The sequence below is a fragment of the Diabrotica undecimpunctata genome, chromosome 5, assembly GCF_040954645.1.
Source record: "Diabrotica undecimpunctata isolate CICGRU chromosome 5, icDiaUnde3, whole genome shotgun sequence".
NCBI lineage: Eukaryota > Metazoa > Arthropoda > Insecta > Coleoptera > Chrysomelidae > Diabrotica > Diabrotica undecimpunctata.
Window position 1 is genome coordinate 45,820,889 of NC_092807.1, and position 17,691 is coordinate 45,838,579.

General features: G+C 34.1%; 1 protein-coding gene across 2 annotated transcripts in view; it reads right to left on the bottom strand.

Annotated features, from left to right (window-relative positions):
- The window catches only part of LOC140441289 (sorting nexin-4-like), a 71,962-nt gene that overhangs the window by 25,750 nt on the left and 28,521 nt on the right, over positions 1 to 17,691 (bottom strand). The window contains exon 1 of one of the 2 annotated variants that reach the window (XM_072531910.1): positions 10,154 to 10,611. The exons of the other annotated variant lie outside the window; for it this stretch is intronic. Coding sequence (XP_072388011.1) covers positions 10,154 to 10,308 — 155 coding nt within the window. The 5' untranslated portion in view covers positions 10,309 to 10,611. Of the gene's footprint in view, positions 1 to 10,153; positions 10,612 to 17,691 lie in introns of those variants that run through there. 2 annotated transcript variants of the gene reach the window in all.

Genomic DNA, 17,691 nt, shown 5'->3' on the forward strand with positions numbered 1-17,691 from the left:
TTTTTTTTTTTTTTTTTTTTTTTTTTTTTATTTCTTTATGATTTTTTTTTTTTTTTTAATTTTTTTTTTTATATTTATTTTTTTTTTTTTTTTTTTTTTTTTTTGCTATAATACAATATTTACTTAAATATAAGTTAGTTTTAAGCTATAATTTATATTTACAGTTTTTGATATGTTCGTAAATCATTTTTAATATATTGATATCTCTAGAGAAAATCAAATTGTTCAGGTAGACGGGAAGTGGAATTTTTAATATAATAAGATTATCATAAAATTTGTTTATGTTTACTGATTCATGGGAACATTCAAGAAAAATATGTAATAAGTTACCTTCTTTTCCACACTTGCAATTAGGTGACTCCGCGAGACCCAACTTGTACATATGAAGGGGGGTAAGAGCATGATTAGATCTTAATCTGTTTATAACCCTTATGAAATGGCGATTTGATAGAGTATGAAACCATCTTTTTATGGGTATTTCAGGCTGCATTTGTTTGTAATTATTTCCAGTTCTCGTGTTTCGATAATATGTTTGCCATTTTTCTTTTTGATGCTGTTTACTAATTATATCAATGTCTGAAAAGGGGAGTAAGTTCAAGGGAGCTTCTTCGCCTATGTCTAGGGCAGATTTGGCTAGGCTATCTGCTATTTCATTGCCCTTAATGCCCGCGTGTCCCTTTATCCATGATATAATAATGCTTTTCCCTAAATTTGTAATTTTATTGTAAATAGTCATAATTTCTAGTTCTATATGATTTAGTTGTTTGGACCTATGTACGTTTGTTAGTCTGTCGACGACACTCTTACTGTCTGTAAATATTATGCAGCTGTAGGGTTCGTTACTATGTATATGCCTTAATGCAAGAAGAATCGCTGTCATTTCAGCAGTGTATATCGATGATTCAGCTGGCAATTTCAATAATTTTTTAAATCCGCTTTGAACATTAATTAATGCACATCCTACTTTGTTTTGTACTTTAGATCCGTCTGTAAAGTAAAACTGATAGTTTGGCCATTTATGCCGTGTAAATGATTGAAAAGCGACTGGATCTAAATTACTGTCCATAAAAAAGGTATTAATATGTTTTGAAAAAAGCTCTTCTAATATATGGGAATACATAGGTGAAACTTGATTTTCATACGTATAGAAAGTATGTCGGTATTGAGATATCCTCAGGTAACTATTTACCAGAAGAGAACATTTTTTCTTTGTCCAATATTTATGAGTTAGATCTAAAATTGATAAAATATGAATATCCTGTAGATAGTTAGTATTTTTCCCTATGGCTCTAGTAATGAATTTATCACTTAAAAACTCCCGTCGAAATTTCAGAGGTGGTTCTATCGCCTCAACTTCCATTATATTAACAGGTGTAGAATTCAAATATCCAAGACAAAGCCGAAGGCATTTATTTTTTTGTATTTCTAATTTATTTAAATGTGTGTTTGCGGCAGTTCCATATAAATGACAACTGTAATCGAAAATGGGACGAATCATAGTACGGTAAAATAAAAGTGCTACATTTGGATCAGCGCCCCAGTTAGTTCTACAAAAGGCTCTTAGAATGTTCATTGCATTTTCAGACTTTTTTATGACATGATGAATTTGATCCTTCCATAGGAGTTTTCTGTCTAAATAAGTACCGAGATATTTTATACAATTTTTAATAGGGAACTGAATTTGACCTACTTCCAGATGCCCTTGTGGAATTTGATGTTTTCTAGAGAAAATACAAATTTCAGTTTTAGATTCTGATATATCTAAACCAATATTTTCATAGTGATTAAGAACAGCTTTAATTGAGAGATCAAAATTATTTTTACATATATCCAATGATTTGTGGGCTGTGTAAACTACTACATCATCAGCATATTGAATAATTTTTGTTGGGCTATTAATACAATTTTCTATATCCATATTATATAAAATAAATAGTATTGGGCTTAATATGCTACCCTGTGGAAGTCCTATATTCGTAAGACGTGGTGGAGAGATGGAATGGTTGATTTTTAAAAAAGTTGATCTATTAGTGTACAATGTCCTCAGAAAACTAGCTATGGTGATGGGGAAGCCGATGTCTAATAGCTTTTTATGCATAATGTCCAAGTTAACGGTATCGAATGCAGAGGAGACATCAAGAAAAGCAGCCATAGTATACATATTATCAGTAAAGTTTATTAGTATGGATGAGACTAAGGCAGTTATGGCATCTTGGGTTGATTTTGATTTTCGAAATCCATACTGAGATTTTGGGAGAATATGTTCTTGCTCTAACCAATGTTCAATTCTATTTTTTATTAACCTTTCTAACGTCTTTAGGAAGCAAGAGGCTAAGGATATTGGTCTATATGATCTACTGCAATTTTCTGGCTTACCAGGTTTTTTAATAGGTATTAGAATATATTCCTTCCAGCTGTCTGGAATTTGTGACGTATCATTCCAAATGTCATTAAAAATATTTAATAATGATATTTTATAGTGTTGAGGAATATGGTATATCATGGAATATGAAATATTGTCTTTACCTGGAGCACTGCTATTTTGTTGACTAAGTACTCGCTCTAACTCCCACATTTTAAATGGTTCTTCTAAGCCAAACCTATCTCTTGACACTGTTTCGCTGTATTCTGGAAAATGTTGTGAAGGTACCCACTGTGGAGATATTTTCTTATGAAATTCATCTAGCCAGCTGGATTCTGGATCTATTGGAATCTTGTTGGACTGTTTGCGGTTTTTAAAAGTGTTTACTTTCTTCCACACTTCACTGATTTGTGTTTTTGAATTTAGGCTTTCGCAGTATTCTACCCAATTCTGTTTTTTCTTTTGTTTGAAAAGTTTTTTTGCGACAGCGTCAAGTCTCTTAAATTCAACTAAATTATTTCTTGTAGGATTTTCTTTATATTTTCCATATGCAATTTTTCGGTTATCAGCGGCGGTTTTGCAACTTTCACACCACCATTGGTTCGAAATTCGTCTCTTATGTGTTCCGTTAGATGAAAACTTTGGTATTGCTAAATTGGCTGCTTTATTAATGTTTGCTATTAGAGTTTGATAGTTTCCAGGAGGATTTACAGCTTCTAGTACAGATGTGTATAATTTCCAATCGGCCTTGTTAAGATTCCAGATCTTGTGATAGTTTTGAGCTGTAAATGAAGTTATATGATCTGTTTCCATGTTAATGATAATCGGAAGATGATTGGATCCATGAGGGTCCTGTAGGACTCTCCAAGTAAAAAATTTTGAAATATCTTGTGTACAAAAGGTTAAGTCAATAGCGGATGGACTCTTACTAGTTGCTAATGTGGGCGATCCATCATTCAAACATATCAAATTACAATGATCAATACATTCTAAAAGTTTTTTACCATAGCTGTCTTCAATTTCGCAGCCCCATGCGATACTGTGGGAATTAAAATCCCCACCAATAATAAACGGTTTAGGTATGTCTTTAAAGAATTCCAACCATTGACTTTCAGATATCTTGGTCTTTGGTTCAATGTAAACTGACACAATATTGATGGGATTTTTACCTCGGAGAATTTTAACTGAAATACATTTGTGAGTGAAAGGATATCTATTTTTAAGATTTATTTCTTCGCATCTTAAGTTTGATTTTAATAAAATGGCAGTTCCACCATAACCGTCTGCCCGATCTGATCTAAAGCAATTGTAACCTTTAAAATTATAATAGTATTTTGATTTAAACCACGTTTCTGAAAGCAATGCTATGGAAATATTATTTTGATATAGCAGATATTCTAGATTTACTTTATTAGCTACTGCTGAACGACAGTTCCATTGCAGCAAATTTATGTTCGCGTTTGTGTCTGCGAATTTGAAGACAAGGTATGGTTTACATGTTTACTAATTAATTCCACAATTTCAGATTTTGATACATCGAAATTGTTTGTTTGTTTTATATTACTTATAATATTGAGAACTACTTCTAAAACTAAACTTATTGTTGCATTTAATTCCTCTGATTGTAATTTTACTCCGGCTGAGTTTTTTAAATAATGTTGACTATTAAAAATTCCCCCCGAGACAAAAGAGGTTTTTGGTTGTGTAAGTATTTCTTTTCTTGAAATTTCAATGGGATCAGGGCTGGTTGGTCTGTGCCTTTTGTTTGGGTTTGAAGTTGTAGGAGAAGAAAACATATAATTAGTAAAATTGTTATTATAGGATTTGGGTTGTAAATTGTGGGACTGTGAGTACTGAGGTTGAGAGGAATGACACTGTATTGTACTAGAAGGGGTAGGTCCAGATTGAGGCCGTTGGGAATAATTTGTCGAGGATATTTGACCACTTTCCATGGCAGAAGTATTATGAGCGACTATGTTTGCGTACGTATTTTTTGGGACCTGTTTATTTGCATCGAAGAAATTAATATTGCAAGAGCTCATGGTTTCCTTTACAATTTTTTGTCTTTTAAATTCTGGACAAGCAGACAAATTAGTAGTAAGATGATTTCCTTGACAGTTAAAGCACCGTGGTATGTAATCTGAATTTTTACAATCTTGTGTGGTATGGGACTCCTGACATTTGCTGCATCTTGGTTTACTTCGACACTGACCTCCCAGATGACCAAAACGGAGGCAGTTATAACATAATAATACTTTCTGGTTATACGGCTCTACCTCCTTGATAACTTTATTAATAGAAATATATTTTGGTAAGATTTGTGATTTGAAAATAACAATGCAAGACTTTGTGGGTACATATTCTACTATTTTACCTTCATCCGTAATTTTTTCTACTTTACGTTTTATTCTTTTGACATTAGATACTTCAAAAGTGCAATGTTGATCAAATTGTCTTATTTTATCTTTTATGTACGCCTCTGAAAAATCTTTTTCTATATCTCTAATAACACCTTGTCTATGAAGAATAAATTTTGGGATATACAATACAAAGTTATTTTTAACAAAAATATTTTCGTTTTTATTATTTATTAGAAAATTTGCTGATTTATAATCCTTTAACTTGATCCTAACCCTATTCCGACCTATAGAATCGATACTTATAATTTTATTGTCTATCTCCGGAAAGTTAGAAAGAATAATATCTCCGATTTTAAGAGCATTTAATTTACCTTTAAATTCGACCGAATTATTCTCAACATAAATATGATACGGGCCTAAATCAGTACTTACATACAAAAACTCCTGTCTTTCTTTCGATGTGTTATCGTTATCGATGGTCATTGCTGTTGTTGTTTGTATATCATTTGTATTTTTTTGACGTATATCTGGGGGCACTGGGTCGTCTGGGGGTTTCCCCCCGACTAACTGGTCCATTTAATTGTTCTTAAAACTCACAATCTAATTTTATTTTTACACCTAATCTGCAGATTTATAAAAACACAATTTTTAAACGAAAACAGTTTAATTTCGTTCCGCTTTGTCGATAGGCACGTCCGATTCGTAGGTGAACTAGAACACGACTGTCTCCAATTTTAAAAAAAGTCCATTTTTGTCCATTACTAAATACGTTGTTACAAGAGAGACTAACCTGTGGGTTAGTGCCTTGAAATCCTCAGGAGATTACCATACCAGGTGAGATAAAATTAAAGAGTAAACTCTCTGATGATACTTCAAGTCGAGCTGCAAAAAATATTGAAGAGCTAGCACTGGAATTGAATTGTTTGGAAAAATATATTCAACCTGAAAAACTTGTAAATTTTTTGTCTTTATAAAACAATAATTGCCTATGATTATCAGGCAAAATATGCTACATTACAAAACAAGAAAACGGAAGAGGAGAGAGAAAAAACTGAACAAGATAATGACTGTAAGAGTAAAGAAAATAATAAACAGAAAAAACAGCTAGAAGAAATCCCCAACAATTCTGCAGATGAAATATATGACGTGACCACCAAACCAGATGTACATATGACAGCTGTCAAAAAATTACAGACACAAGCGCCGATCCCTTCAACTTCACATGATAGCATTTCAAATACTAATGTGATTCAGTCAACGCTTTACTTTCAAGATCCCTTGAGTTCACGTGACATTGATCCAGCTAGAGCTTCAGAAATTGATAACTCGTCAGTAACGACGCAAGCCCCTTCACCAAATGTCTCAAATGTTATAATACCTTTTCCTTTTAAACGAGGTCTCTGTTGGTCTGAGCCAAAACTACCAAAAGGAAAAAACAGAATAGGGAAAAAATACCATCAGTGGCCTCCTCCAGACAGTGGCAGGAGTATCATGAGAAGAAGGAAAAAGCTAAAGTAGAACGTGAAGAGAACAAGCAAAAAAGAGTAAGAGAAAGGCTGGCTAAAAAAGAAGAACGTGAACTAATAAAAGAAACAAAATAGAAAAAAAGAAAAGCACAAAAAGAAAAACAAAAACAACATACGATATTTCCTCTGATTCAGAGTCTGATGAGGAATGGGTGAATCAGGTGACAGCATAGACGATATTAGCGATAGAAGTTTTAATTAGAGAAAAGCAGTGGATAATTCTGAAAAAAACCAAAGGTATTTATAAAGAAGGCGACTATGTATTAGTTGAGTTTCCAGGAGAAAAAAGAGTTCATAAATTCGTCTACATTATTCAGGAAGTTATTTAAAAAACTGAAGTAGTAGCGATGATTTGCTGTAATATGGAAAAAACTTGCTTCAAACTAAATTCAGATGATGTAAGTGTCATTGATTTTAAACAAATACGAAAACAGCTTGATTTCGAAAAGGATTACTAAAAAATATGAATTTAGTAAGCCATTAGATGTTAGTGGATAAAAATGTTTCAGTGTCAACTACTAGATCATTATTGTGACAAGCACTGGTGACAACAACTTTTGTTAGTGTCAACTACAGGGACATGGACAAAATTTTGTTTATTTTTCTAAATAATTTTGATGTTTTCATTAACCTAATTATAAACACATTATTTTAGAAGCATCATATTAGATAAGTTTTATTTACTTTTTGTTTTTTCAAATAAATGTGTCGTTTATATCCAAAATTTGTATTTTTTATTCTTAAGATATCAAATACTGTTGCATTTATCTTAACAGTACTTTTATCTATTTGAATATTTTCCTATAAAAAGGCATATCTTTTTAATTTTATTTCATTTTCTGTTGTGCAGATGTAATCAAAGCATCAAGATGTAAGAGAAGTTCTACTTGTGTTTGGATGCCCATGTCAACAGGTAAGGTCTTTTTTTATACCTTTTATTTCTTTATATTTGTATCTTTTGTTTCTTTGCATATCTGACTTTGTATCCCCATCTAATTAGAGTCCAAAGTTTGTCCCGTTGGGAGTCTCAGGTAATTCCAAATTTATTCCAAGTTAGTCCTAGGTTCGCTCTAATTGGGAATCAAAATTTATCCCAGGTTATTCCATAGGTAATTCAATATTCAGCTGGCACCCAAGAAGGAAAGGAGCACAACTCTTGGCATTCTTGACCTAGTGTGCCACATATTGGAATCCTTTCATAGAATGCAATTCAACACTGTTGTGTTTTGTGACTTGAGTAAGGCATTTGAATGTATGCACCATGGGATACACTGTTGTGTTTTGTGACTTAAGTAAGGCAGTTGAATGTATGGACCATGGGATACTCCTGAAAAAACTACAGAGGTACAACATTTGTCCACAGAGTGTCAAGTTGATCCAATCATACCTCGAGAACAGGGTACAATCTGCGAGGGTGTCTGAGGTGCTGTCAGGGGAGAGTGTTGTTAATAATGGTGTTCCTCAGAGCTCCGTCCTTGGAACCATACTATTTCAATATATATTAATGACCTTACAAGCATTGAATCAAACACTACATACAGACTCTTTGCTGATGACACCACAATCTCCTTCTCAGCTGACACACTTGAGGCATCCCTTATGGGTTCCAGGTCTGCACTGTCAGATACTAAAGAGTGGTTATGTGTTAACAGGCTCCTGCTTAATGAAGCAAAAACCAACAAGGCTGTTTTTGCTCTTAGGGACACCCAGGCTGAAAATGCAAATGTGACAAATGTGAAGTTACTTGAAGTACACTTAGACCCCAAGCTTCAATGGGTTTAATATATTGAATATCTGAGCAAAAATCTATCAAAGAACTTATATGTGCTCACAAATCTAGCATCAGGCGTTTCACACAAGGTCTCACGAACAGCTTATTATGCCATTTTTCACTCTCATCTGATATATGCAATCTTGATCTGGGGGCATTCGGCAGGAATGCTGAGAGTCTTTGGTTTGCAATGTAAGGCTATAAGAGTTCTTGCAGGCCTTGGGTTTAGGGACGATTGCAGATTAGCCTATGAGAGTTTTGGAATTCTTACTGTGCCCTCCTTGTATATATATGAGAACCTTATGTTTGCTAAAAGAAGCGGAGGCACTTTGTGACCCACAACGAGGTTCATGATCATAACACTAGACACAGATGTGATCTTGTTCCAGCCTACTCAAGGCTAAAGAGGTGAACTGGATGAGGGTATTGAGCAATTAAATTTTATAACAAATTGCCTGATAACATAAAGGATCTTCCCAAAACTCAGTTTAAACACAAAATTAAGGAAATGTTAATAAAAAATGTATTTTATAGTAGTGAGGAATATCTTAAATTTCAATTAAACTATTTTAACTCAATCTAATATGTGTTTTAGAATTTACGATTTTTTAATAGAACTATTGTTCTGTTTTTATTTTGATGTGTGTTGGGCTACTGGCAAAATTACATCAATAAATGAATTTGAATTTGAACATCCAGTTGATCTGATTAACAGCTTTACCTAATTTATTGTGAATACTCTTCCTTCTATATTTAACATTTAAACTTTTTTTTATACAGTATAAACGAACACGGTTATTACGAGGTTTCGTTTATAACGGGGTACATTAGATGTCCCGTGAAATTTCTATTAAAACTATAACCCTCTATAGTGAGATAAATTTGCTTATAGGGAGAGAAAATATGATTGAAAAACGTGTTTTTTACGTTTTGGCCGGCCGTAGCTATAAATAAATACCCTTTTTAACTGCGGGCCGCCCGCAATAAACTTCTTAGAATTTATGATTCTTAGTCGAAAATGTAAAATTTATGATTCACAAGTGTCATTGTAGGGGATTGACCATTCACATCTAATAATATGGGTCCTAATAGACAAGATGTGAAAGTGTTTTAAAGGTTGTCAGAAACTTTATCCAAGGACAAAACGCAAATGAAGAAGCATAAAACTGTGTCACATCTTTAGAAAATATGATAGATAGAATACTGGACAATTTAAAGCTTGAAAATACGCTTTATACATATTTACAGAATACAGATTTTTTGTTTTAACGTATATCATTGACAATAAAAGTAAACAACTCTTTTTTGTTTTAATACATTTCATTGACAATAAAAGTAAACAATGTTGTTTTAAAAACGCCATTCAAACAATATTTATTAGCATCTTATATTGCTCCGAATGGCTTCACTATAGAAAGATAATGTTTTAGAAAACTACATATTCATATGTATGCACAGTATTATTGTTGTTGGATATAACGAGATCCGCTTATAACGAGGTAATTAGTCTGCCATTTCAGTTCTCGTTATAGAGGGAGTCTACTGTATATTATAATATGTAGTACATATTTTATTATTCATTATTGTGCAGTGTATTTAAGTGCAGTCTCCAGGTATTTTCAACACACAGTTCATCCATTGTAAAGAAAACTTAGGTTAATTCTCATGTTTTCTTATGATATAGAACTTTATTGATGTGATACTTAATTACTCTGATTACTTTATTTAACTAGTTTATTCAATTACATGGTGATATTTATGACATCTGATATTTTGAATATATTTTTGATATACATAATGAATTTTACCACTTTTTATTTTAATGGCACTTTTATTCACTTTTAAAAACAGTGCCACCAATACCAAAAATATTATAAACAATATGTTGAAAAAACAAAAGCTGTATTCATCAACAAAATGTTTTAAAAACCATATGAAATAGGCCTATATTAGGGACATACCGTTAAATATAGGTAGGACATGGATGAACCTAAAATTTAGATGATACTAAATAAATAAAATTATGAAAACCACTCTGTTTTTTGTTGGTTAATAAATGTTTTAGGTGCATGTGAATGAAATGTTTTTCATAATAATTTCAAAATAAGATATAGTGCATATAAATTGGACTTACTTTATTTCGATTAGGTACACAGTATAATGATCTCGTAAATTTAAGGAACCAGTGACACGTTTCTCAGATTCAGACACAGAAATTTCCAAGTGATTTAGTAGGGTTCCAGAAGGCTTAGGTTCTGTGTTTTCTTGTTTATCTTCTGTATCGCTCATTTTATTTATCCTAATTTTAATATCTACGTTTCCGAAAATTTTATATATTCATATTCTTAGTGTATGTTTTATCAGGATTATATGAAATTCAGCAATAGGTACATAATTTTCATAATATTTCAGTCTTTGCTTTGATTGTACTTAACCTTATTAGGATATCTAAACTCTACACTCTTGCCGATAGATACTCCCCTTAAAATAAACTATTAAATTATTACTGCATACATTGACATCAATATTTGCCTTGTCTTATGACATATTTTTAAACAAATACAAAATGAATAATATATGTAATATATGACAGGTGACAGGGATACATAGTTTGACAGCATTTTGACAGTAATGTCAGTAATGTAGTGACAGTAATGTCATGTGAAAGAAAAGATAAGATAAGGTAATGTATACTCATCCAAAGGTTATGGATTGAGTCCAATGGCGTAAAGATCCCGCAAAATTCTATACTTGATATATAATCGGGTGTCCTAAAGACCTGCTTGAAGGTATAATATTTACTTAAACACTGACGAGCTCGTTTATTTTATAGAGTTTATTTTTTATTGTCAAAAGGAAATCTATGACAAAAATCTAGTAAGAAAAATTATATTCAAATGATTTTAATATCAAAAAACAAAATCTTCTTCTTCTTCTAATGGCGCTACAACCCTTTGTGAGTCTTGGCCTGCTTAACAATGTTCTTCCATTCTGCCCTGTCGGATACTTTCCTTCGCCACTGCCTGATGTTCATGGTTTTAAGATCCCTCTCTACGTCGTCTATCCATCTTTTACGGGGCCTTCCTCTTGTTCTGTTTCCTTGGGGCTTCCATCTCTGGACTACTTGCTCGATTATCTGGCATTCTTTCTAGGTGACCAAGCCAGTTTAGTCTTTGTGACTTTACAAATCTGACAATATCTGCGCTCTGCATTAGTTCATCCAGCTCGTGATTCATTTTAATTCTCCACGAACCATCGCTGCATTGGGTTGGTCCAAATATCTTCCTTAGTATGTTGCGCTCAAATATTCTCAGTTGATTTTCATCAGTGGTTGAGAGGGTCCACGTTTCACATCCATATGTGACCACTGGTCTAATTACTGTTTTGTAGATTCTCAGCTTAGACTCACGATTCAGTAACTTACTTTTCATTAAGTCTTTGTATGCATAAAAGCACTTATTACCGCTAAAACAAAAAACAAAATATTTAATTGAAATTGTTAAGTATTTAGTCTAATGTATAATAAATTATTTATTAAATAAACAAAACGCATTCACTGACTATCAATACATAACCACCCAGAATAAATAAGAATCAGAATGCCCACTCTAAAATGCCGCCTTTGAAGTTTGTCAGCACGCAATCGCCATATTTTAAACGGAAACACAGACTTGGATTGAGAAATTAGTAACAAGTTACGACAGAACCATAATTTAAATTTTTAGACTGATAATTTAGTAAATTTGAAATGATTTAATCTATTCTTCAGCTAAAAGTACGACATAAAATATTGCATATTATGTCTATGGTTGCCGTAAATCAATTTAACCGGGTTAATTTTTCTATGCACACCAGGTAAAATTTCACTGAACAGTACTGGTTCTGTTACAGATGCGCGTACTTATATTGATAAGCAGAGTGGGCATTCTGATTTTTTTATTATTCTGTGACATAACCTAATGTTTCTAAAATAATATACATTTCAAAAATGACTTACCTGAAAAGTGATGTTTAGCTTTCCGAACTTCCTATCAACAAAAAAGACACTGTATCTGTACAATAAGGAGGGCGAGTTAAGTTTCACAGCACTTGGGCCACAATTGACCCATTGTGCATCCTCTCAGGGAGCTATCACTCTTAGCTCATTGTCCATCCTGCCATTTCTAGGAAGGTGGACAAGTCACCAGGAGACATCTCTCTTATGTGGGCAGGTGTGGGCCAGGACTAGCCGAACGCGTACTCTCGTATTAACGATAACTTCGGGCATTCACATAGGACATGCTCTACAGTTTCGTCTTCTCGTTCACACTTCCTACATAGAGGTGTGTCTGCTAGCTACAGTGTGTGGAGGTAATTGCTTAGTTGACAATGACGAGTTAAAAAACCAACTGTTAAACGTAGGTTTTTCCTGGTCATTCCCAAGTACTTCTTTGATGCTGACTCTTCAAGGTTACTTAGTGTTACCCTGGCAAGTTTACATCCTTGCCCTTCTTCCCATCTTTTTACGGTTTGCGTATGGGAGTGACATTTGACAATTTCCGCGATTGTTGTAGTTGACCAACCAAAAAGATCACCAGGTCCTAAGAGTCTTAGGCCTGCGCCTTCCTAGATAATTGGTCAGCAATGCGGTTGCCTTTATTCCTATTGTGTCCTTTAACCCACCTCAGGATGATGGTATTACCATCCGAACCTTGAGTTAGTGACTCGTGACACTCCATTACTAACCCTGATGTGACACGTGGTCTATTCAAGGTTAGTAGCGCTTGTCTGCTATCTGTGCAGATCATTATAGTTTTCCCTGATATATCTTTTTGGGTTATCTCTTTTGCGGCTAAGTTAGTTCTGTCTGAACTACGCTGGCATTTTTGCCCATACCCCACTTTATTCTAAGGTTTAGTGATCTGGAGTATATCCCGAATCCTGAGCCTTTTTTCATTTTGGAGCCATCGGTGTATATGCAATAGGCATTTGCCACGTTTGTCTCCCTATATTGTCTTGTTTTGATTTTTTAGGGTTGTTAAAGACAAACTTTGGTCCAATTGAGTCGCAGCCTGCCTGTAGCACTGGTAGCGCATTCAGCTCTCCCCGCCAGAAACGAGTTCTCAATTGTCCCATTCCTACATCAAGGTTTGCACCAGCTGAGCGCAGTCGCATCATTGTCACTAGCGCCACCTCTTTGTCATATATATCTAGAGGTGTGATGCCAATGATCAACTCCATTGCAGCAGTTGGTGTTGTTTTCATGGCACCTGTTATATTTATGCAAGCCATCTACTGAATATGGTTTAGTTTGTTAATCGCTGTTGCCTGTAGCACTTTTGGTACCCAAGCAATAGCTCTGTAAGTTAGCATTGGCTAATGACAGCAGTGTAGACCCACACGATCACCCTGGGTGAAAGGCCCCAGGTGCGTCCGACCGTTCGTCGACACTGCTCATAGGCAATATATGCTCTTTTGTTAACTTCCTGTCAAGGGAATACCAAGGTACTTCACCTCGTCAGAAAAATTTAGACTGTAGTTTAGAATCCTTAGGGGGTATTAAGCCCGTGGTTCTTCTTTTCCTGGTAAAGAGGACCATCTCTGTTTTCTTAGGATTTATAGATAGTGAGTTTTCCTTGCACCATGTTTCTATTAGTCGGGGAGCAACTTGTAATCTCTCACATAGTGTGTTCTCAAACTTACCGCTTTGAAGGACAGCAATATCGTCTGTATAGGTATTGTGTAGAAACCGTTGCTACTGAGTTGGTCAACCAGGGTATCTAGAAGTATGTTCCAGAGGAGTGGTGATAGCACCCCTCCCTGTGGACCCCCTCGTAACAATGCCTCTAACAGAAACGTCTTCTACGTTTATGCTTATTGCTCTATTAAGGAGCATACTGAATATTCATTTGCTTACGGCCAGGGGAACATTCCTGACGTTGGACTGTTGACGCTCCCTCAATGTCTATGAATATACCTAGGGTGGATTCTTTATTATCCAGCGATCTTTCAATTCTTCCCACTACATGATGCAGTGCAGAATCGGTAGATCTTCCCGAAGTATATGCATGCTGATTTGGGTGAAGTGGGGGATGGACCAGAACTTCATCCCTTATGTAACTCTCGCATAGCCTTTCCATCGTTTTCAACAGAAATGATGTTAGGCTAATTGGTCGGAAATCCTTTGGTAAGGTGTAGACCACACGTACCTCTCTCCACTTCCTAGAAATATATCTCAGAGCCAAAGAGGCTCTGAATATTTCCATGAGGTGCGGCAGAAGGGTATCCAGTCCCCACCGTAGTAGGGCTGGATATGCCGTCAGGACCAGGTGATTTGAAAGGGGAGCACAATATGGCCCATTTTATCTTTTCCTCATTAATCATTGTTCAGGACCTTTTCATCAGGACCTCAGCACTTTCGCAAAGGTTGAAAGTTTTGGTTTCCATCTTCCTTCGTTAATATGCCGAGATGTCGATGTGGGTCCTTTGAGAGTCCTATAGGCTGGAAGCCTGCGGGAAATCTTCGATTTCCTCATAGAAGGTTCTCCAGACAGCTCTTTCTCTTTGCCTGTAGACTTTTTTAAACTCTCTGAGATTTAATTGATAAGAATCCCAATCCTCTTTCAGTTTGGTGCGTTTTGCTCTATTAAAAGCTGTTCTTGCTATCTTCCTAAGGTGTTCCAATTCAACAAACAAGACACTTAAATGGCATTTTACTAAAGTATTAAGTAAATGACCCTAAAAATTTTAAAATAAAATTTGCTTGTCACCTAAAATATGCAAACACAACGTCACTTCGTAAAAAATCGTGAACTTCATGCAACTTCGTATTATAACAATAACATAAACGGAGGTATTTATATTTAGGACACTTTTTAAAGCATTCACTGAGTCTATTTATTATACCTCATTGATTGAATCATTGAGTGATGAATCCACCATATAATCAAAACTCTTTTGTCACTGCATTTACAAAACCCGGTCCATATTTGGGAGAAATAGAGTTTAGTCCAAAATAATATAGTTTCCACTAAGTTAAAGAATGTATTGAGAACCTCTATGAGGGCATAATGGAGCCAGAAACACAATTTTAATATCATATTGTATCGGTGCTCTCAGGCACAATGGTGTTTACTATAATTTCAACTTGGAGTTGAAAGAGAGAATAATATTGTTATGTTGTGGATAATCATAATTTATAAACTGATTTTAAAAACATTTAAAAAATAAAACTGAGTATTGTAAGTTAATTTTTGGAGTAAAAACATTGAATTTATTATAACTTAAATATTAATATATATTTTTTTTATAACGATTTTTTATAACGTTAAATATTATTTATGTGTTAAAGAAAATAGGATATATGGTGCCCTGAAAATTCTAGTTAGTAAACGTAGATACAGTCATTATACCCTCTTTAATGTCAGAGTAGAGGTTATCCAGGGAACGGCACTAGGCTCGTGTTTCAGTCTGGTAGAAGTCTCTTGGTCGGGGCTCTTGTTGCAGCTCAAATATAAAGAATTAGTTAGTGGAGTACTGAAGATAAAACGAAAAGAACTTAGATGAAAAAGAGAAGGGAAATAATTGGGCACCGTATTTTTAAAGGAACAGGGAAACCTACGACATATAAAATAAGATAACGAGAAAGGTAAAGTACGGTTAAGATAATCACGCGAGAATAACATAAACCATGAGAGAAAACACATACACACTTAATATTTTGCCACATATACACTGTTTATATGATAAATCAAATAGTAATATCAATCAATAACAATGTCTGAAAGAGATACACCATGCACATGAAATAAATATATAAATAAAAAAAATAAAAGGCAAATAGTTCATCAACAAGGTTATACAGGTAGTCACAGGTAATGACGTTTTTTCATAGAACGCTCGTCGATAAAGGCACTTGACACCCACGATAGGTGTATTGGTACGTCTCAAGCGTCGTAGATGATTTAAGTAAAGTAACGAATTACGATGGATTCAATAAGCCATATTGTAGGTACAGGTTACACATCAGTCAATCGTCACACTAGACTAAACTGGAATAGAATAGACTGAACTGAATGGATGGAGGAAGAAAGATGGCAAACAGAATTGACTCAGTGTCATCGAATTGGAAGACGTCTGTATGACAAAAGAAAAAACATTTAATGTAGGAAGCACTGTATGAAGATAGATGGATAATGGTGAATTGAAAATACACTCACCGCCGTTTGATGAAGACAACCGCTTGCAAAGGGAAATGAACTCGATTTTTGATATTTAGACAAGCTAGGGATAAAAAAGAGTGGGAATATTGTCCGAAGAGTGCCACGCGAAAATGGTACTTAATTGACAAGTCTGGTGTGGTCTTATTTCTATCTTTTCTACTTTCTCTCTACAGGAAAGATTATTTCATAGAAAACCAACATCTCCGCTTTTCTTAGAATGTAGGCTGGGTTGTTAGACAATAGAAACTAACTTCTTTGTTAAGAAACGTTTATATTCAACAAATGAAAGATAATAGGAGCAAGGACGACGTACTGCGAGCCTATTTCGTTGTCGTGAATAGGCATGACAAATCGCTTGTTGCTTATAGGTTACTTTTAAGGCTTCTAGCAAAGTATATACCATAGGTGGCGTGAAAGTAATTTTCTAAGAGGAATAATTTAAGAAAATTTTAAACATGCTTCATCATTAGGTATATAAAAATATCTAATTTTTGATTTAATATTAGCCAACAAAACATTGATCACGAGTAATTGATAGTAGTGATAAAGAAAAGATTTCTTGGTAAAATGTTTTTAAATATTTTAAAGCATTTTAAATGCTACTTTGACTACAATTATGAACCAAGGACCCTGTCTTTAATAATAATCACTATGTAATACTAAGCGGCATTTACTAAACTAAATTTGGTTTAAACTAAATTTTTTAACACAAATAAGCGAGAGTAATTTCTCTAAACTAAATAAAACACACTCGGCGGCGAAGTCTAAAACTTGTACTATCGTACTGATACGATAAATATGACTCATATTTAAGCTGTAAACATATTTTTCTAACAAGTATTTTTTAGTAGGTAAATATCCACGGGTCCCCTCTTATAAAAACCTGTCTTCTATGGCATTCGAGAAAGTTCAGCAAAGGGTGACTGGTCGAATTCTAGGGAACTCCAGAACAACGGTTAATAAATATAGAGGAATTTTTGCATGTAAATGGTGAGTCTGAAAAGAATAATTTTATCGAGTCGAGTTTGAATTGTAACGCGGAAATAAATTATATAAATTAGAATAGTGTAAATAGTGTAAAATAAATTAAGTGTAATCTTGTACCTATATAAATTAAATAAAGACTATAATATTTGACTAACAGTGGCGTAGCCATTATTCCTTTCAGTCAGTACATAAAAAAGTAGATCACAAAAATTGGATTTTAAGAGAATTAAACTCTGAAGCAAAACATTGTCAAAAGCTTTTTCTGAAAGGTCTAGTGTAAGATATGAAATATAAGCTAATATGAGAAACTGGATAAGTAACGTACATATAGGAGTATTTTGTTTTGTATGTTTATGGACTATGAAAAAATGTATAACCACCCTGATGGTGGTTATGTAGTTACTTCCAAAAATTTCTGTTTTTATAATACCTTGTCAAAGTTGATCCTTTTCCTAAACATGAGATGGAAGCACCAACTGACAGC